Source organism: Mauremys reevesii, linkage group 1 (genome assembly GCF_016161935.1).
Source record: "Mauremys reevesii isolate NIE-2019 linkage group 1, ASM1616193v1, whole genome shotgun sequence".
Lineage (NCBI taxonomy): Eukaryota > Metazoa > Chordata > Testudines > Geoemydidae > Mauremys > Mauremys reevesii.
The window spans coordinates 279,379,909-279,402,308 of record NC_052623.1 but is presented as its reverse complement, the minus strand read 5'-3'; the positions used below and the strand labels follow the sequence as shown (position 1 = coordinate 279,402,308).

The 22,400-nt window shown below is 45.1% G+C and overlaps 1 protein-coding gene across 1 annotated transcript in view; it reads left to right on the top strand.

The window, feature by feature from the left end:
* The window catches only part of PLXNC1 (plexin C1), an 86,931-nt gene extending 65,007 nt beyond the window's left edge, over window positions 1–21,924 (top strand). The window contains exons 22-31 of the mRNA XM_039496132.1: window positions 4,526–4,703; window positions 5,251–5,354; window positions 8,128–8,182; window positions 9,259–9,290; window positions 9,380–9,478; window positions 12,146–12,309; window positions 13,937–14,084; window positions 16,321–16,458; window positions 16,545–16,619; window positions 18,416–21,924. Of these exons, the coding sequence (XP_039352066.1) occupies window positions 4,526–4,703; window positions 5,251–5,354; window positions 8,128–8,182; window positions 9,259–9,290; window positions 9,380–9,478; window positions 12,146–12,309; window positions 13,937–14,084; window positions 16,321–16,458; window positions 16,545–16,619; window positions 18,416–18,520 (1,098 nt within the window). The 3' untranslated portion in view covers window positions 18,521–21,924. The remainder of the gene's footprint in view (window positions 1–4,525; window positions 4,704–5,250; window positions 5,355–8,127; window positions 8,183–9,258; window positions 9,291–9,379; window positions 9,479–12,145; window positions 12,310–13,936; window positions 14,085–16,320; window positions 16,459–16,544; window positions 16,620–18,415) is intronic.
* Window positions 21,925–22,400: the final 476 nt, after the last annotated feature.

Sequence of the window (22,400 nt, the reverse complement as noted above, 5' to 3'; positions counted from 1 at the left end):
CCTGACAGATGGGGAAAGGGCCACGACCGCCCCCTGGTGGGCAGAGCTGGGACACCCGCCACCGCCCCGCTGGAAGGCAGAGGGGCAGGACAGGAACTGGAAATATAAAAGGCAGGCCCTCCAGCTCAGTTGGAGGAGAGCTGCCAGAGGAGCAGGGCATCTCCCCGTCACTGCTGGAGCTCAGACCCGATGGAGGCTGCTACAGCTCTAGAGACCCAGAGGGACTGCCGGAGCTGCCAGACACTGGGGACACAAAGGAGCTGTTGGGGCTGCCACTAGCCTTTACCCCAGTGAGACAAATGATGGCCCTGGAACCCAGGTACTCCCCTGAAGGGAGTGTAGGAAGGAGCCCAGGGAAGCCGAATAGGGTTTGGCTGTGTTACTGACTGCAAGCCGACCAGCCTGTTGCGGCCAGATTTCCATGTTGACCCAGTGGCGGACCACTTAGCCACTGTTAGGGCCCTGGGCTGAGATGCAGTGGAGTCGGGTGGGCCTGTGTCCCTTTACCCCCTGCCATCCAACCCCTGAGGCGGTGGCAGCCTCCCCAACGTTAGACCAAGAGACCTGCATTGGTCTGTCACCCGCCCGAGCTAGGACGCCAGATGGTTTTGCTGCTTGTCCCGCCAGACAGCTGGTCCCCCTAGACTTCTGCGTTGCTCTGCCTGATTGCAGACCAGAGCTATTAACTGTTTGCAGCTTTGCCTGGACCGAGACCTCCCGGCCTATAGACTCTCTGCTGTTCAGCCTGACTGCAGGTCAGAGCCATTAACTGTCGGCGAATTTCCCCCTGAACTGAGTTGCTGCAGCAGCATTGTAGCGAGGGGGCGTGGTCTCCCACCCTGATGGACGGGGAGAGAGCTGCGACCGCCTTATAGGGGAGAATGCTCCCCTTTGGTGAATGTGGCTCCTCTCGGTTCGGGGTTGCAAGGTCAAGCTGTTGGAGATTAGGGAACTGCTCTTGTCCTCAGGGCAGCAAGGCCTAGAGGCCAGAGCCTATGAGGCTGCCTTTGTCCTCAGGACAGTAGGGCCTAGCAACTAGAGTCTATGAGGGGTAGGGGAACCCAGGCCTACCTTACCGCACCGGGTTCTGACCCAGAGCCTGTGAAACAGGAGTCCTGGCTTCAGGCTTAGGTCCCTCGCTCAACAAATGCATTCCCTGGGCCGCTTCATACCCTTGATCCCAGATCCTGTAGTTCCTCCTGGGGTGGCAGCTTTCCAACTCCCTCATCCTCCATGGTCAAGTGGGGTCCCGTGATGGACTCAGTGTGTGTGGCCTCCTCAGGCTGGGGCTCTCGCAGCTCCCTCGCAGGAGCCTGTAGCTTGCATCAGCTCTGGTCAGCCCAGACTGACCCAAGCTGCTTTCTTGTATATACTCCCTCCACCAGGAACATGCACAGCAGGGGTGAGAGGACGTGACCTCCTGGGCCAAAGCGAGTGGTTAACTCTTGTGGGGCCAATGCAAGGTTGGTACACCTCGTCACAGAGCCATTAACCTTGGGCCAGTTAGTTCAATCTCAATTGCCATTCAGTCTTAGGCCTCTCTGCTGAGACTGCCTGAAGGGTACTGGCTGTAGTGAAATTTGTGACATGGATACTTGTTCACAAGGACCTGCACTGAGACAATCAACTCATTTTCTAATAGACTACTGAACATCCATAATATTAAGCAACTTTTTGTCCCCGCCAACTTGTGGTGGACTTGACCTAGCAACCTAAAGGCTCTGCGCCATTACCAGGTCTTTTAGTTTCACATTCTGCCTTAACCAAGCTAATCCTAGAGGAAGGGCAATGTCCTGGGTGAATTTAGACCAAGACACACACCCTGCTATGTGTCTTCTCCGCCTTTTTTCATTGCGTATTATAAAGAATGCAAATTGTTGCTGTTTGTCTGGTGGGCAGTGCAGAAATGGAGGGAGGACTCGAATTTCTGGCATGCTAACATATGAAGAGGTTTCACAGCACCTTCCACGGAGCTATTTGTGTGGGAATGTATGTGTAGGAAAGGAGATTTCACAGAGGAAACAGAACTTTTCCTGTTAGTCCAAAAGCAAGAGAGTTTCAGATTGAAACAGGGATGTTTGTATTATATTGTGGGGCAAATGCTATAATAGCAAAATCACCTGAACAATAGAACATGTTTGCAAGAAGTTGAAGAGGAATCAGCTTCATTTTAAATCTTCAATTTAACACTCAGTAAGCACCCTTGAAAGTGTTTAGTTAGGAATCCACCTAGTAGCAGAGAAATGAGCTAGAGCCATGCGGGAATATGTCAAGGGAGGCGCGATCTGTGTGTTGTTGGTTTTTTTTTGAGAGCTCTGGGTGTCTGTCCTGGGTGGCTGGGGCTCATGCAGAAGGGCCATGCACACCCAGTAAGTGGAGATAAAGCCCTGCCACCTGAGCTTGGGCTCTTCTTCCCGACAGCCCCCAATCCCTCACCTGGAGGCGGGGGGGCTCCGGCTGTCAGCCCCAGGGCAGCAGCGCAGAAGTAAGGGTGCCAATGGGGCACTAAGTCTGCCATGAAAAGGGATATTGATGAATATCCCTTTTCACATTGCCACCCTGACTTCTGTGCAGCTGCAGTGCTGCCTTCAGAGCTGGGTGGCAGTATATGTACTTGAGCCGGGGGGCAGGGGTGGTCACAAACAACTCAGATACAAAGAAGGGGGAGTGCCGATCAAATACTAAACTAGAGGCTTGATCCAAAGGCCATTGAAGTCAGTGGGAGTTTTCCCGTAGACTTTAATGATCTTGGATCAGGCCCTAGATAAAATATTAAGCCATTTTGTCAAAATGATTCTATTATTCTATTGTTTGGATGTTATGATACAAAGCCTGTTGAAGCTGACAGGGAGACTTCCATCAGCACCAGAGAATTTTGGATCAGGCCCTAAGTGTAAGTCACTTATACTTCCTTTTATTGGTTTTTCTGCATCAAATCTCAGTCAGTATTCATTTCTTTCTTCAGGCACCATGTCCGCCCTCACTATTTCGACATCTCCGCCCCTTCCACTCAGTCTGTCCTTTCAGTAGACTCATTACCCTGGTAATTAAACATCTCTATGTCCTGATTAAGTCATTCTCAGTTACTTCATTTACATTGTATTGTTCATTAAATCCTGATGTTTGCAGTTTTGCAATCTAGTTTTTAATACTCCATCTGTTTTATAGAAACAGGGAAGTTAATTAATGTCTCTTTCGGTTCTTTCCTTTTCTTTCCTCACCACAATGTAGTAGTTTCCACTCATAGCTGATAAAAAAAATAGAAAGACCCACTCATCTGTTATAATTATTAATATTTCTGAGAGAGAAAAGAAGCCCACACAATGGCCTGAGGCTAACTCGTCTCTACTTCTCATGAGAGCAGAAAGGAAAAAAAATAACATTTTTGGTTGCTTCCTCTTTTAACAATCTTTCCTCTAGTGAGTCACACCCACGATCCTCATGTTTCAATTAGGGTTTATTATAACACCGGTGTTCAACTGCTTAAATGTAGAGTTATTACATTAGTTTTTTTCCTCTGTGGCTTGCATTCAGTGGCAGACTTTTAAAACAACATTTGTTACAGCCACATATAGAACAGATTCTGTCAGAACCCCTTTATTCACACACTGAGGTGAACAGAGCGAAGTTACTTCTGCTATAAGCAAATTGCAATATTAGCAAAGCTTTATCACTGCCTCAAACTAAAAACCTAGTCATGCATCCATACTCATCTCCCTCTCCCGCCTGTTCTCATTGGCCATTGCTAGCAGTAAATTTCAGGCAGTAAATCTGTGGCTTACTAGCTGGCTGACCCCACTCTGTGCATAGTCTGGTAAACAAGCTGGCTTCCAGCCACAGCTGATTATGAGCTATGTCAACCTCCTCATACAGGTTTGGGTCCAACCAATATGCCAGTGGACCACTTTGTGTATGTCTGACACCACACACATTCTCTTCCCCCCATCACCTCCCTGCACAGTGACTTTTCTCTCCCGTGGAGAAATGGTTGGATTCTGATGGATGCAGATTTCCATAGGAAATGTTTCTTGTGATTTGCTGTGCTCATCAATAGCAACAGCTGGTGCTTATGTGTATTTTAACAATTTTAAGAAACAACTATGCATATCATGGCTGCTTGCTGAATAAGTGACCTCAAACCTTTATCTTCTCAAACCTTTACCTTGCAACTTCATTTTCTAGGAATCCTACTTATATCAAACAAATGCATATTTTAGGGTGCATACTTTCTTCTGATCTTCAGTGGTAACTCAATAAATACATTTGCACACATATAGAAGGAAAAAAATGCATATTTGAAAATATACAGGGGCATGTCAGTGATCCTTCAAACACTATGAATTAATTAGATCTACGTGATTCATTATTTAACTCTGCCAAACAAACTTTTTGATTGGAAAAATAGTTTAAATAGGTGGATAGCTTGAAAAGCCTAGTGTAGTGTGTCTAACTCAATATACAGTGTTTGCTACTGTGAAGCCCATCTCATTCTCCATAGATTTGAATACCATTTGTATTCTTGCAGGCACTGAATGTCTTCTTTGAAAAAATCCCAGAAGATGAGTGTGCAGATACCTGTCTTGATATCGAAGCTAATGTTCTGGATTGTGATACCATAGAGCAAGCCAAAGAGAAGATCTTTCAAGCATTTCTAAACAAGAATGGCTCCCTTTATGGTCTTCAGCTCAGTGAAATTGGTCTTGGTAAGAGAGTGCCATTGTGTGTTATTTCCATTATCCTCTTACGTTTGCTGCAGTTTCTGTGAAGATTCCTAGTTCGTAGATACTATCACTGGCCAAGGGGATGAGGAGTGAGATCGTTACAAAGGCAGATGGCAAACAACATGCCCTTAAGACCATTGAATCTTGATCTGAAATGGCTATATAAACTGTACAAAAATAAACTCATCCGGTTCATCCAAATATCCAGTTATAGAAACAATTCCATAAAATGCTCATGCTGCATCCATTTGGGCTTGATGTAGTTGAAAGCACCTCTCTGGGTTGTGGCTGAAGTAGGATAAGGTGAGACACTTCCAAGAGCTTCATCCTCCAGATAGCCTTACGTGTACAGAGGGTTTCTACAGGCAGGGCATGCAAGTCATGCTCATGGAAATTAGCACATGGACAATGATTAGTTGAACTCAGATTGGGACCATTAGTCCAAAAATAATAAAATAACAATGCTGTATTTTGCTTTATGGGACCACGTTTAGTGTGTAATTGTTTTTTCAATATCATTGTTTTGCAGAACTTCAGTCTGGTGCACAGCAAAAAGAACTGTTAGATATAGATGTTTCCTCTGTGATTCTGGAAGATGGGATAACAAAGCTAAACACCATAGGTCACTATGAGGTAGGAACAAAAATAGTGCAATTGAATTAGGAACCTATTTCTCCCAACCCCCACGTACTGCCTGCCCAGAAATATCTTGATTGATTAGAAGTCTGAACATTCACCAAGGTGGGGAAAGCTCTATAGGGTGAACATCTGATGCAGAGACCTAGACATTTTTTTATCTCATACACTATTCATGGAATGGTCTTAGTGTTGAGTCATATGCTATTTCATGTTACTTGTGGAGAGATTTGTTTGTTAGGGAATCACCCAGAGTTAGATAGCTCAGATATGCTGTACTTGGTAGTGCAGTCCAGTGAACAGTAATAATTAAAGTGTCTGAGGTTCGACGTCCAAAATCAGAGGCACCCAAAAATACCGATCACTTTTGAAAATGTAGGTTCTCAATTTTTGCATTGCTCAGCTTTTTTTCTTTTCAATTTTAAACCAAGTGACCCTAACGTTGCATTAATATAGAGCTTTAGCTTTTAATTTCTTAGGGCTTTATTGGCTTTTTCTTACTAGAAAAAAATAAAAAGAAGCTCACCTCCAGGAATTGTATACTCCTTTCACTACACTACTCCTGGATGGCACGTCAGGGCATGCACACTCAGTGGAGGCACTGCTGTGCTTTTTACAAGATCCCCACCACTTTCTCGAAAACGCAGCCAAGAGCCTTGACAAAGAGACCATGACAAGAGGTTACTTGCTTGCTCCCCAAGCAAGTAGAGATGGGAAACAGCTTACACATCTGTTCTACAGTCATAGATTTTAAATTTCCCACGCTTCAGAGTCACCAGTGAATTCTAGGGGCACGAAGCTGAAGAAATTTGAATCGGACGTGAGATCCAGTGATCCCTCATTCAAAAAACAGTTTTCTGTGGAGGATAAGAGGCCTGGAGGGCTGGGCGAGAGGCAGAGGCACAGGCAAGGGCAGACTGCTGCCTCTTCAGCTGTTCTGAAATGCACATGCCCCATGCTGCACAGAAATGAGTGTCTCCCCCCAAAGCTGTGCATCTCACAAATTAATAACATTTTAACTGCCTATGGAAACGATTAGGACACGAACAAGCAATTGAAGCACCAGGACAGAAAAGAAGGGCCTCGTTGTTCATATATTGTGGAGGAAGAAATGGCGGATTTGGTCACAATGACAATAGAAAAGAGAAACTTTTATTCCATTAGGTGCTAGGGGCTAGCTTTTGTCACAGAGACATGACCCATTGTAGGGATGGTGCAAAGCTGCACTGCACCCGGGTCATCAGTTTCTATAGGGAACTACAATTCCCTCCCTGTTCCTCTCGCCCTGGTTGGTAGCTGGTGTATATCAGCATTAATCTTCCCTCTGTGCTGGCAAGAGTATGAAGGGCTAGAATCAAGGCTTTGCTTATTCCATGCGCCTCCACTCTAGGGAGGTAGGAAACAGGTGCCTAGTCCTATGTACCCAGATCCATGGTCCAGGTAGCCCACACAGAGATGTAAGAGGGACTCTCTCTCCCTCTCTCTCTCGTGTGGGTGTGTAGTCCAAATCACAGTCTAGCCCTAACGAATTTGCCCATCTTTTGAGTGGTCTTAAAGTACCATATGCTGAAACATTCCTGCAGCTCTGGATGAGCTGCAAAACACTGCATTATCAAATGAAACTTTTTCTTTATAAATATAAAATATTCCGTGTCTGCCTTCCAGGAGCAAGTGTAAGGGCAAGATTTCTTTGGCACAAGACGCAGCTTTCTACAAAGTATCTTAATGCTCATGCTGGTTCCCAGCAGTGGGCTGGCTGCCAAGGTTTTAAAAGACATTTAAATTATTTTGGCAGAGATCCCTTCGTAGGATTGGCCAGTTGTTTTTGTAATTATAGAGCAGAGTGTGCTAGCACTTGGCAAAACACAGGTTTCAACAACTGACTACACTCAACACTACACAGTATTAGCATTAGATCCGTTCTTTGACAGGAACAGTATGACTCACCAATTTCTTTTTAAGGGAAGATTTACTGCCTTAGCAGTGGAGTTTATTCATGGAGGGAGGATGAGGATTTTCCTAGAAGTCTCAAGCTACCTGCCTAGGTACCTTAAGCGTAGAAAACTGAAGTGCAGAAATCTACAATACACAAGTTTGATCTTCAATGCTTTGGAAATTGAAGCCTGGAAATAACTATTAGACACTTGAGGCCTGGTCATCTGCATCCCCTCAAAATGCAGATCTCACCCTCCCTTGCAAAAAGTGATAGAAGGCATCATATGCCTCCACAGCACCATCCCCACATGGGAAGGGATTGGGTGGGAGGCCAGGCTAGTGGGGGTCACACATCATCCTTGTACCAATCCTGGAGGGAATCCATAGAAATAGGAATGTGAATGGAGAGCACAAAACAGTGCCTGGGAATGATTAATGAAACCTAAGGAGATATATGCAGAGCATAAATAAACCAGCAAAATCTGGCAAGGAGGAAAGCCTTAAGCAGCTGATTTTTCAGAAGTGCTGAATTTCTATAACTTCAGTTAATGTCTGTGGCAGCTGCAGCTGCTCAACATCTCTGAAAATAAGGCTTTATAGCCCAGATCCTCAAAGGTAATGAAATCAAGAAGAGTTAGGTGCCAAAATACCTTTGAGGATCTGGGTCTAAATGCTTAGTGAGAATCATGTATACTATGTTGAGAATGGATAGTGCTGGCATAACTCACATTTTGTATGATTTGAGATTTATCATCGGGATGAGGACATGAAATCTAGGGCTTCATTAATTATGGACACGTATATTTCAGTAAGACATACTTGTTTTTGCTTTCAGATTTCAGATGGAGCAACTATAAAAGTCTTTAAAAAGAAAACTAATTTCACATCAGGTAACAAAGGAACTGAGAATTAGTTTATTTTTATGTGAAGACTGTAATAAAGTTGTAGAGATTTGCATTCATAGTAGTTTGTATCTCATAGATACAATGTCAAAAAACATGACATTGAATTGTAACTGAGAACAGAGACAACCATTTTAATCTTGTTCTGAGCCTGTGACGGGCAACACCTCCACAGGTCATTGGGCGGAAGAGATCAAAAAAAAAAAAAAGAAAGACCCATAGAAAACACACAGTCTTAGGTAATGGAATGTATAAAGACGCAGAGACTGAGTGGCAAGATGACAAGACAAAGAAGCATAAACATCACAGATGTTGGCTAATGAGAACATAAACTATGCACAGGAAACTTATGAACAATTGTATGAACTATAGTAATAATCAGTTAAAGACAGAACTTCAAGTCAGCTCCATTATTCACTTTGTAAACCTAGAACTTCTGACTCAGCTGTTTCAATAACACACCAGTAACTACAAGATACACATTAGGTAGTGGGTTGTGGGCTAAGATTGTTGAGGGCTGAAGTTGCTCTCTCCCATTCCAGAGGCAGCAGGATCATCCATTTCTGGCCTCTTTTCTGTAAATACATCCTCCCCCCTTCGTATGCTGTCCCAGGCAGAAGCTGGCCTCCATCTCCCTTCCAGGATTTGTCTACATTACAAAGTTGTAACCACGATTAAAATTTTGGAGTTACAATGCTTCCTATGCCTCTCCTTTGCACCAAGAGAGAGGTAATTTGCTGCTGGCCTACACCAACAACAAATTATGCTAGCCGTGTTCCGGCTCAGTTTGCTGGCCAGAGAATGGAGGGGCAGTTGGAATCATGGCTCTGCCCTTTTCCCCAACCTCTCCCTGCCCACCTATGTAGAGGGAGCAAGTGAAATGCAGGACCTGTGAACACTGACCCAAGGTCTTGTAGCCTGCCTAGGAATGTACAATGAGGTTCTTGCTCCCTTGCATGGGCACATAGCCCAACTCACAGTCTAGTCTGAAATAAAGATGCCCATTGCTGCGTGCATTTAACCAACACCAGTTCACGCTCTTTCTCCTTTTTCCTATTGCCTAGATGTGGAATACTCTAACAAACACTGTCATTTGGTGAGTTAAAGAACCCAACCATTTAATTGTTCACTTATTTAACATTGAACAATTATATCAGGATAACATCTATCCTCCCCTTCCTGTAGATTTTACCTGACTCTCAAGAGCCACAGGGAGCAATGCACAAAGGAAAGCAAAAATTTGAAGTGAAAGAAATGTATCTGACAAAGCTGTTGTCTACCAAGGTAATAGTTCAGGATTCATTTTGGGGTAGGTTGGGTGACGTTTGACTTAGCAGAAATTGGATTGGAAATTATGCAAACCTGATGTATGTGTATGACACAATGTTAAACTGTAAAATCACTACTAGCTACAGATTTTTATCATTCACAAAAATAAATGTATTTTACAGATTGGCAAAGTGGCGCCCTAAGATAGCCATCTAGTTATGCATTCTCCCCACTCAGCACAATTGTTACCTCCTTGCCTTTTTAGTTATTGGGGGTGATGGGGTTCCTACTTGTTGTACAGGCAAAGGAGAGGTTAGTGTTTATAAACATTCCGGGTGAAACCTGGCCCTGTTGGAGTCAATGTGAGTTTTACTATTGCCTTCCATAGAGCCAGGATTTCACCTTCTGGATGGATAGACTATGGTCTAAATGTTTCAGAATGATGAGAGACTTTCGGTGCCCAACATAAGATACCCTGAGAGGGCCTGCTTTTCAGAAAATGCTGAGCACCCACTATTCTTTTTGAAAATACAAGTTACTGTTGAAAATGTAGGTCATAACTTGTATAATTCAAGGATCTGATTCTCATAGTGCACAATTTTAGAAACAATCCCCACCATCACTACCAAAATAAAAAATACCCTCGCTAAATTAGAGTGAGTTATTTCTAATGAATCCAACAGAATATAAATGTAAAAGCTCTTAGCAACAGCATATCATTAAAAAAATATTACCAATTCCCTTACTGGGTAAAATTCTGTGTTATTCAGGGGGTCAGACTAGATGAGCCTTAAGGCCCTCGTGGCCTTAAATCTAGCAGTCTATAATTATTACGGTTATGGAAGCACCCAGAATGTGCCAGGGTGCTTTCCAAAGAGACTGAAGACCAAGATCCACAAAAATTAATCCTGCCTCTGCAATTCCCCCAGTTCCCTAGTAACATCCAATGCTAGCAAACTGACCTAAAATCCGGCTGCTGTGGAAAAGACCAGTTTAGAGGCTGAGAAACAACAAAACAGAAATAGTCTTTTAAATTTCTTTAAATTCATCATCTACTACTTTATAATAGTGTGCTGCATCCAGTGTCAGCATTAGAATGGGACCGTGCTTTGAAAATATCACACTAAAACCCTATCTATGTGTGCCATGGACTACAGGAAATGTCATTGTGTTGGGCCACTTTAGATAAGCTCTGGTCCTAGCTTTTGGCAGTTGGTGGTTCAGGGACACCCAGAGCATGAGATTGAGTCCCTGACCATCTTGGCTTATAGTCATTGATAGACTTATCCTCAGGCCTTGTCTAAGTCTTATTTGAATCCAGTTATACTTTTGGCTTTCATAATGTTATTTGGTTTTTGCAGGGGCGGCTCTAGGAATTGCGCCGCCCCAAGCAGGGTGGCACGCCGCGGGGGGCGCTCTGGCGGTCGCCGGTCCCGCGGCTCCGGTGCACCTCTTGCAGACGTGGCTGCGGAGGGTCCGCTGGTCCCACGGCTCCGGTGGAGCTCCCGCAGGCATGCCTGCAGATACTCCACTGAAGCCGCGGGACCAGCAGACCCTCCGCAGCCACGCCTGCGGGAGGTCCACCGGAGCCGCGGGACCAATGGACCCTCCGCAGGCATGCCTGTGGGAGGTCCACCGGAGCCGCCTGCCGCCCTCCCGCGGCACGCCGCCCCAAGCACGCGCTTGGCGCGCTGGGGTCTGGAGCCGGCCCTGGGTTTTTGCCATTTCCTCCTTCTTAATCATATTGTATGAATAGTGTCATACATTTTTTGTTAACCTGCCGTGCCCTTCTACCACCTCTGGTTTTTTTTGTTTTAATATAATAACAAATGGAGATAAACCTAGCTCGTAACACTGAAAGGTCATCAAGTCCAGCCCCCTGCCTTCCCTAGCAGGACCAACTACTGATTTTGCCCCAGATCCCTAAGTGGCCTTCTCAAAGATTGAACTCACAAGCCTGAGTTTAGTAGGCCAATACTCAAACCACTGAGCTATTGTTTTGTTTGTTTTGCATTAAAAATAGCCAATCCTCCATTCCTCTCTTTAATGGAGGCCCTTTTCAAGGTCTCTGACTATCGCCCAAAGCTGAATCTTAAGACTCAGCAATACCTCTTCTCTCAGTTGTGAACCAGGGAGGGAGAACAGCAGCTTGGCTTACAGTCTCAGGTGACATCATTAATCAGGTCCTCTAGAAATCTTGATAAGCTCCTCCCATCCCAAAAAATAATAAAGTGAGCACCTGTTGTAGTCCTGATCTTCTTTGAAAAAGGTAGAAAAAAATATACTTTTAGTTAAAATTGTGTGTTATCTAAATGTACCGTAAAGAAGCTGGAAAGGGCTCAAGCCAGTTCCTCCTCCCACACAGAGTTCAGCTTTACATTTACCACAATTCTCCCTGTTGACAAAACCCTGTAGCATTGCTGATGAGCCGTTAGCACAGCTGATGGTGATAGGTCTTCAGTGTCTTTTTTATTTGTGATTCTGTCCATACCTATTGAGCCAATTTTACCCAAGCTCTATAGAGTGCGCGTGAACATGCACGCACACACGCACCAACCCCTCGCCTTCATTTCTGTGTATGTTTCACTTGGATTGTGTTTCAACTCTCCTGCCCCGGCCAGCTTGAGAAAGTTTGTCCTTTTCACCTGTAATAACAGGGCTGCTCATTTTCTTGCTTTTCAGGTCGCAATTCATTTAGTTGTTGAAAACCTCTTCAAAAGCATTTGGAGTTTACCCAACAATAAAGCCCCAGTTGCCATCAAATACTTTTTTGACTTTTTGGATGCTCAAGCTGAAAGTAAAAAAATTACAGATCCTGATGTGGTCCACATATGGAAAACCAACAGGTAAGGGGTGGGTGGGTGTGTGTGTGTGTGTGTGTGTGTGTGTGTGTGTGCTTTCTCAGTGTACTTATGTGCAATTGGAACAGGATACTTGTAACCAGACCTTATTACATAATCTGTGTAGGTGGTGTGCTGTGACTAAGTAGTGATGACTCTGAAACAATCTTGCCTTGTTGCTGTTTGTGAAAAATGTATCACTTAAAATTGAGCACTGCTCACTCAGGGCTGCCCAGAGGATTCAGGGGGCCTGGGGTCCTTGGTGAGGGGGGCCCCCCGCTTCGGCGGTAATACGGCGGTGGGGGGGGTCCTTCTGCTCCGGGACCCACCACTGAAGTGCCCCGAAGACCCACAGCGGGGGGCCCCGCCGCCGAATTACCGCCGAAGACCCAGCTCTTCGGCGGCGGGTCCTGGGGCAGAAGGACCCCCCGCCGTGGGTCTACAGGGCACTTCGGTTACCGCCAAAGAGCCAGAGCGGAAGAAGCTCCGGGGACTCGGGCCCCGCGGGAGTTTTCCAGGGGCCCCGGAGCGAGTCAAGGACCCCGCTCCAGGGGCCCTGAAAAACTCTCGTGGGGGCCCCTGCGGGGCCCAGGGCCTGGAGCAAATTGCCCCACTTGCCTCCCCCTCTGGGTGGCCCTGTGCTCACTAACGTTTGTGGTGTGACTACCTGGATCCAAGTTATCTGCCTGGAGCTCTAATAACACGTCAGTTAGATTCTCATACCCCGGTTGGGGTGACGGGCATGAATGAATGAATGAATGAGATTCTGGTATATGGCATCATAGCTTCTAGAAATTTGATTCAATACAGATTTTTCTCACCCGAAGGAAGTCTTTACAAATCCACAGAGAGTGATTTGAACATTAATTGGTGCTGGCTGAAGCTAGAGCAGGGCCGGCTCTAACTTTTTTGCCGCCCCAAGCAAAAAAAAAGCGCACCGCCCCACCGTAACACCCCCCCGTGAGCGCTGTGCCGCTGAACCCCCCCCGAGCGCTGCGCCACCCAAGCCCCCCCACCCGCCCGAGTGCTGCGCCGGGCGGCCCAAGCTCCCTGCCTCCCAAGCGCCGTGCCACCCAAGCCACCTGCCCCCGAGCACCGCACCACCCAAGCCACCTGCCCCCCGGAGCACCGCACCACCCAAGCCCCTGCCCCCCCAAGCACCGCGCTGCCCAAGCCCCCACCCCCCTGAGCACCGCACCGCACCACCCAAGCCCCTGCCCCCCCCAAGCACCGCGCTGCCCAAGCCCCCACCCCTGAGCGCCGCACCGTGCCGCCCAAGCCCCTGCCCCCCCCGAAGCGCCGCCGAAACACCTCCCTCCCCCATGCCTGGCTGAAACAAAAACAAACCAAAAAACCCCTCTAGCGCTGCCCCGCCGAACAAAAACAACAACAACAAAAACCGAGCGCCGCCCTGCCCCAAGGTGCTGCCCCAAGCATGTGCCTGGAGCCGGCCCTGAGCTAGAGCATGGATTTGACTGGTCTGGTAGCTTTGTGGCATTCACTAATGTCCATTACTGCATGAATGAGCAGCTCAGAATTGTGCCTGTCTGCATAGTGTAATGAATTCTAAATACTGAATAAGTCATCTGGCTTGAGCTGCTGAACTTCAAGTGCTTGTTCTTTCTCTGATTAGTCTTCCTCTTCGCTTCTGGGTGAATATATTGAAGAACCCTCAGTTTGTCTTTGATATTAAGAAGACACCACATATAGATGGCTGTTTGTCAGTAATTGCACAAGCTTTCATGGATGCCTTTTCTCTAACAGAACAGCAGCTGGGAAAGGTAAAGCTTGGCCTTCATATTATTTTGCTGTTTCCAGACTGAATAGTGTTACTTTTAATTGTGTAATGCTGTTTGGATGAAATCCTGGCTAACGTGAAAGTCAGTGATAAAACTCCTATTTCACCCATTGTTACTATATCTCATAGGAAAATAAGAAATTGAACAATCCAGATAGATGTACCTAAGAGAGAATTTAACTAGGAATTGTCATAGCTAGTCTAAATTTCGTCAGGCATTCTCTATGTTCCTTTCCGTCTTGCCATTTTTAAAGAGTATGATGAAGAGGGGGAAAAGTTCCACATTATTTGGTCAAAGTTGCATCTGTGATTAATCAAAAGTTTTTAGAGCTGTTAAAATTATTAAACCAGAAGTCCAGATTTTTCTACCATACATTAATGAGGCATGCAGCAAAGACTGCTGATAAGCTGCTAACCAGAATAATAATAGGTAAACTTGAAAAGCATTGGAGATGTGATGCCGTTCCTTTTGGAAAATGTTGGCTGCTTATCTGAACATATCCAGACTTCTTTGGTGGAGAAGCCAGTTTGGAAATCTCACAGATCGAGCCTTTCTTACAAAATTTCCAGAACTTTTTGGTTGACCTGCTCAAAAAAAGTCATTTTTTCTGCTATTTCCCCTTCTGGCTTAAACCAGAAAATACAGGGTTAAACAAAATGATTTTTTAAAATGTTAACTAGACAATTCTGAGCCTCAAAAAAGTTTCAGACAAAAATTGAGTTACTTCCTGTTTGATCTGTACCAGTTTGCTCATCCAAAATAGGTGGATATTGGAGAAAGGAGGATTTTTTAAAAAAACAGTTATTTGATAATAGGACTTTAGATTTCTTGAAACTAAGCTAAATTGACCAATAATTCGATGGAAAACTCCAAACTGCTGTCACCTACATATTAAAACCCTCCTGTTGTTAGATTTATGCTCCCTGCTCTCACCATCATTAGAAACCATTGCTGATACAATGGCTCAGGGCCACCCAGAGGATTTGGTGGCGGGGAGTCCCCGCTGCTGAATTGCCACCGAAGACCCGGCACTTCGGCGGCGGGTCCCGGGACGGAAGGACCCCCTGCCACAGGTCTTTGGGGCACTTCGGTGGTGCGTCCCAGGGCAGAAGGACCCCCCGCCGCCGAATTGCCACCGAAGATCCGGAGCGGAAGAAGCTCCAGGGGCCTGGACCCCGAGAGAGTTTTCCGGGGACCCCGGAGCGAGTGAAGGACCCTGCTCCAGGGGCCCCAAAAAACGCTCATGGGGGCCCCTGTGGGGCCTGGGATCTGAGGCAAATTGCCCCACTTCCCCCCCCACCCCCCGGGCGGCCCTGCAATGGCTTATATTAGCCATTTTAAAAAAAAATCAAGCTGAAACTTGCTATGTGTATTATCAGTGCAGTTAAGAGGTTTTTAGTTCTTAAAAAGACAACAAATGTTGTTTTCATGATTGTGCATGACTTTTCTAAGCTTAAGATTAAAATATTCTCCAGTCACTTGTCAAATAAACGTATTTGTTTATTTTTATTTTAAAGCACTAATAGTAGTGCTGGGATAGTTAAAAAGTTAATTATAAGCTTACACATAGTTTACTCCCCATTATTTAAAATAAATAAACTGTTACTGAAGTCTGAGAGCACAAGCTGTTAGCCCCTGAAACCTTAGGTTCAAAGAGGGGCTTTAGCTCATATAAAACAAATCTCTTCTATTTTGAGGGTCATTCCTCAAGGAAGATTAGCAGTGGCATAGCTGGGCTGGCTTGTTGGTCAGTATCGCTTTAGACTGTTAAAGCCAAGACGAAAAGCCATTTGGCTCTGCCTGAATCTCACCCGCGCATTAACTCATTCTTCTAAGCACCAGATTCATATAATCTCCCTGCTCTTTCAGTAATATTAAACCGTCCTCTCATCCTTAGAGAGGAGCCCACTGCAAGGCTAATGTAAGGGAAACTCACACAGCTGCTGCCCACGTTCTGTACATAAATAGAATTTCAGTCTCAAGAGTGTTAGTTCAGCTCTCACAAGCAGGGCAAATATAGTAATTAGTATTCCTGAGCCCAGTAGAAATAGTTCTACAGTAACTGTCATGAAATTCAATTTTGCAAAAGCTCGACTCTCTTAACACGTGCCCACTCTGCAACCAGAAACTGCAGCAAATCCACTGCGTGGCGGCAGAAGCTTGAGCAAATTTGTGTTGTTAAAATTTACTAGTCTTCATAATATGTTTTCTTTTTAAGGATGCACCAACAAATAAACTTCTCTATGCTAAGGATATTCCACTCTACAAGGAGGAGGTGAAAGCTTACTATAAAGCAATCAGGGATTTGCCTCTATTGCCCTCAGAGGTAGAAGAATTTTTAACTCAGGAATCTAAGGTATCATTAATAACCAGACACTTTACTAACTTTTTGTTACGTTTTAAAAAGCAAAACTGTCTCATCAGATCTCTCGTCTTTTTTAGAAACATGAAAATGAATTGAATGAGGACGTGGCCTTGACTGAAATCTACAAATACATAGCAAAATATTATGATGACGTAAGACCACCTGTTATTCCTATTTATGCAGTTAATATAGACTAACCACGTCAGGCACTGATGTTTGACTTTTCAAGCTAAGCAGGGTTTAGTTTGGTGAGTGCCTGTTTGGGAGACCTCCACGAAAATGTCAGAGGCTACTGGTAATTCAGAGCTTGTCTGAGTCAGAATAGAACCAATACCTCGCATGGGGATAAATGTGCTATATTTTTAGAATCTTTGGGCTAAGCCATAGAGTTAAGATTCTGAACATACCTCGTTCCCTGCCACCACTTTTAACAAAAGTGAATTTAAATTCTCCCTGCAGTTTGCAGAAGGAGCCTGTGTTCTGCTTCCTGTCCCAAAGTGTTTGGAAATGTTGCTAAGTGACTGTTAAACAACTGACACAACCCACCCAGGACTGGGGGTTGCATTTCCCTGGAGATTCTGGAACTCTTTGGGATTCAGATAATGGGAGGCCCAGATCCCCAAAGTTATTTAGTCACCTAACTCCCATTGTTTTCAATGGAAGGTAAGAGCCTGTATGCCACTGAGGAGCGGGGCCAGAGTTTATTGTCGTATGGCTGTCACTTTATGAAAACCAATAGCTACATTTAACCCTACAGCAGAGCAAATTCCTCCTCAGTCCATTACAGCAAGGAGGAGTATTCTCCTGCCTGTCACTGACCTCTTGCCTGGCCCCATTGGTCCACATCCTGTCCTCATGAAAATAACCTCCCACCTCGCTAGTCCTCCCCAATCCCAGCTGTGACTGTCAAGAGAGGTGCCTCCCTGCGCATCTGCTCTCAGGTCCCGGCCACCTCGTCAGCAAGTGACCACTCAGTCGTCCATGCCAGAAAAATCCCTGCACATTGCTGTGACTGGGCTCCCCCCTACACCGGGTGAAATAAGGGTGCTGATCGGAGCCTGGTTCTAGAGTGATGTGCGCCACAGCAGCAGGGCTGGGTGGGGAAGAGAAGTGGGACTATGGTGTGGGGGACAGTTGGGATTTACTGCAGGGAAGTGTCCATTTCTAGCAGACCAGACGCTCCTATGCAGCACAGCACCAGCAGGTTCCCCAGAATTTATCAGTCTGCTGGTCAGTTTTCAACTCAACTCACCTGAATTCTGCATCAAAGCAGAACGAGACTTGCTAAATGACTCTGGTAGTGGTTTTTAAAGTGTCTCTCCTCTGTCTTTATTAGGCTACTTAAACTGTTGCCTCCAGAGCCTTTCTTTGCAAGCCCCTCTAACCTAGTAATTATGGTTTGTTAGTATGTGCTAAACCTACCCCATCCATTCTGGGCCCCCTGCTCCCCATGTAGCTTTTGACCTATAGCAACTACAGGCTTATTGGCCCTTCCTCTGCCATATTATGGATTTAAATACCAGCAAAGGGCATTCAAAGTGCAGCGCTGCTCTGCTTTACATCCTCTGGCCCAAGGCCACGTGTATAATTTATCCCACCAGCTTACACAGGAGTGCGGGGGGTGAGATACAAGAGCAATTCTAAAGCAGTCTCTTTGCCCCAGGGCAGTGTGTTGGCCTTACATTTAGTAACTAGGTCGTGTGGGGTTTTTGGTGGTGGGGAAGGACGGTTTAAACTGTGGTTGCTATTTTCAGCAGAAGTGTTGTAGATCCTGTGATTGTAATGACGTGTGAAGCAAGGCACAGAAACAGTGTTAATGTTTGAAGAACATGTTAAAGGCACAAGTTCAGCCAGATCTTACCACCGATAGCTTCAGATGAGAAGAAAGTGTGTGTTTAAAACAAGTAGCAAAAAAAGTAAATTTTTTTTTCTAATTAATTGTCAACAGATTCAAAGTAAATTAGAGAGAGAACAGGGGCTAGAAGATGCCCAGAAAGATCTCCTGCATATAAAAGCCTTATTTGATGAAAAGAAAAAATGCAAGTGGATGTGAACAGAGCACGCGGGCCCAAGACTGTGATTTTTAAACTACAGGTGCTGGTACCAAACTAGTGTTTTGGCTGGTTATGTGTCTTTTTTTTACCATTTGGATATTGTTCTCCAGTCAGACCATTTAAAGTATTTTACGTGTAGGGCATAACCAACAGGCACACCTACAGAGCGAGACTTTCAAATATGGGCATGTAAAAGTGCGTGTGAGCCTTGTACTCATGCGTTGAGCCTGTTTAGTACATTTGTGTGCCCAGACCCTCCGATTTGAAAGTCTGCCCCACGTAGTTCAACATGAAATAAACATGCAGAAACCAATGTACTCACTGTAAGTTAAAGAAACTTTCACCTAAGCATGTTTTTCGTAGGTCACTGCCACCTTAACAGAGAATAGTGCTAATTGGTCATACACCCTGACACCTCATTGGTCTTAGTGTAGCCTTAAATACTATTTTAAGTACAATTCCCCTCCCTTGTTCCCCCTTAAACACAAAAATGTGCTAGTTTTGTTTGAAAACAATAGACGAGTAGCACTTATGCCCAGGTAATTAAGTATTAGCAGAAAAGCTGGTGGAGAGGCTCCAGGGCTAGATGTGAGGAGCCATTTTTTTTAACTCAAGGTACACGGATTCTTGTTTTAGAAATTCTCAGTGTGAAGGAATCCAAAGGTGTGTAGAACATTAGGTTGCTGGTGCAATCAACTGTTCCAAGGACATTTTCCATAGTTTACATTGCTAAGATTTGAGAGTATCAAGACACTCTTGAACACATTTATGTTTTGATGATGGTATATAAATACACTGCATCCACACATTCCAATTATTTCACTAAATCAAATGGAGGTTGTTTTTTTGGGGTGATAAAAGATTTACTTAGTGGCCATGTAGATTAGTATGGACGAGGGGACTCTAGTTTTCACTGTGGCTACTAGTTTCTCAAATGTATAAAGCTAGTAGTTTGCCTGAGAGCACAAGTGAAGTGTTCTGTTGGAAGTTTAGGATTATTCTAAAAAATTGCAAAAAAAGTCGGTCATAGTTGCTGATGTTTTTACTGCTGTGGCTATGGTGCTACTTTTTGATACATACAGTTCACCTGGGCTTTGCTAGAGAGATCCGTGCCTGACTGCCTTAAACTCCTATAGGCCTTCAGATTTAGCTCAGGACTCATGTATATTACAAGTATCAGAGGGGTAGCCCTGTTAGTCTGGATCTGTAAAAGCAGCCAAGAGTCCTGTGGCACCTTATAGACTACTTTGCTGCATGTATATTACAGTAATAACTGAGTCAGGGATCCCAAACACAATGCACTTCCATTCTGGAGCATGCAGAGCTTTAGCCTATGGCACATGAGTAAGGTCCTGGCTATGCTGTACGTTGGAACTGTTTTGTAGCTACATTCGCTGACCCAGTTGCAACTGCTGTCCAGCTGGGCTCGCTAAGGCTAAAGCCTTCTACTAGGTCTGGGGTGCAGCTAAAGGATCTCTCTCCTTTCACAGCAAAACACAAAAGGGAAACAGTTACTTAGGAAGCCCTGCACTGAGTTTGAGTCATCAACCACTTGCAGGAGGAGGTGTAGATAAGGGGGAAAAGACTGGTGCAGTAACTTCCTGGAGGAAGCATGGTCCTTGAGCTACTTCGAACTCCTGGGGCTCTGAACAGCCGTGCACATGAACAGCAAGCACCTCGACACTGCACCCGACAGCATAGCTCAGTTAGGAGTTGTGCTGCTAGTGACTGCCTCAGCGAGCGGGTAGAAGGCCCACAGCAGGCGTTAATTATCTCTGCAGGAAATGGTAGGGGTTGGTCAGGCGCAGTGCCACAACTATGCCTGGCCAAATCTGAGGCGTGCTAACCACCCGCTGAGGGCAGCAGGGCCCAGCTGTTAACTTGGGGAAAGGGGAGGTTGGCTGCAGCTCTGCTTCCTCCCCTCCCAGACTTTGTCTGGCACATGCACACATTTCCCTTTCTTTTACCCAAAAGGGGAGCCCTTAATTCACACGCATTTAGTAAATAACCTTTTATCTGATGTTTATATTTGATGGACTGTAGCCACTGTAAAAATACCGTGTGAGATACCCAGGGGACAAGCTGGAGAAAAAACAGGGAGTGCTCAGCACCCATGGGACTGGCCACCAATCAGCTGTTCAGTGGCTGGCCCTATGCCCCCATCAGTTCTTCAGCAGCTGTGCCACCGAGCAGCTGTTGGGCAGGGCTGCCCTGCCATGCTCTGCCCCCCACCCCCACTACTCCCTTAAGGGGGGGGGCACAGAGTGGGACCTCACAGGAGGGGGAACAAAGTCAGTGTGGGGACACCCACTGTCAAAAGCAAAAGTCAGTGCCTGTGGGACACAACCACTACTCACTGCAGCCATCCACCTTAGCTGCTCTGTTGAGTTGTTTTAGGAATGTTTAATGGTCCTGCTGTAGCCTTTAAACAACATGTTTGAAGTGACTATTATAGGAGTGGAGCAGGGAGATTTGAGAGGCAGGAAGGGGTAAAAGGTCGGTTACAGTTCAGGGTGCTGGTGACTGTTCTTTAAAAGGAAATGCAATCATTCTGGCCAAGCCTAACCGCTTGTGTAGATGGGGTAGTGGAGGCTGCCTGCCAAGCGTGCCCGTTAGCAGGCATAGAAACAGTGCTGCTTGAGGCTCCCTGCCCTTGGGAAGAAGGAATGGAAATAGCCCTCTTTAGGCACATAATCAGCATGTGTTGAAAGGGGCAGAGAAGTTAAAGTCAGTCCTGTTTTGTATTTGTTTTTGGGGCCACTGCTTACCAGCTAAGAGGTAAAATGGTGAAGCAGGTGTAATGCACTTATATCCCACACAGGACTAGAATTACTGCATTTTAGTTAAGTCTCAGCAGTAGCTTCACTCCAAATTTTGGTAAATCATTTAAACATATACCCGGGCTTACCAACCTGTGAAGTGGGTCTCCTATAGTGCAATTAAATGTATAATCAAATGTTTGTAGATTGTTTTAGAACCTTGGGTGAGATTGTAAACCATTATGGAATGCACTTAGTATTTGCACTCCCCTGACATTTCATCACCCCGAGAACACCGACAGTCAAATCACATACCTGTTTTGGAAAGTCTGTGGATTAAAGCAGATACAATTACCAGTTAACAGCATTGGCTGTAAGGGAAACAACCAACCTGTCTTGAACTTATTTTCAGATGTTTACAGGCAAATTAACTATTTGTAAACAGTATTTGTTTTTCTAACACTAGCTTGTAAAGCATTATTTTGCAGTTAGTATAATGTAATGTTAAACCCTACTAACATGTAAAGTAATCCCTTTTGTACAGAATTTAAGCTGTTTAAAATGGATGTTTCAAGTAAGTACAGAGCAGTGATGCAACTTGATGTGTGTATAACTTATTCAGAATAAAATGTATTTGAAATTTAGTTGACCAACTTATTTTGTCCTTTAGAGTCTCTTTTTTTTTTAATTACTAGTGTTCAAATTGAAACATAGTTACTTACTGTAATAACAGGAGGCATGTCAGAGCAACCTCGGTTTCTAGTGATACCTGGGTTAAGTGACGGGCGTAAAACGTACTATTAATCATTCCAACAGGGCTACCATGCTATTCCAGCTTTGCAAAAATCTCTCTAACCCTTCCCCTCCTGTTCATCTAAATTTAGCACTTAGGAATTAGCCAATCAATCAATGTGTATGTCACCTAGGAACTCTGTTAGACTTCTTATCTGGAGTGACTAACATATGCTCCATCAACCACCTGAATGACAAGTCTTGCTTCCTTCTTGGAAGCCAAAAAGAGGCGGCTCGGAAACAAAAAAGGCACATGCCACGCAGCATCAGCTGAGAGTGCAGTGGAAAGTTACTGGCATGAAACTCTGACCTACTGACTTTCTGCAGA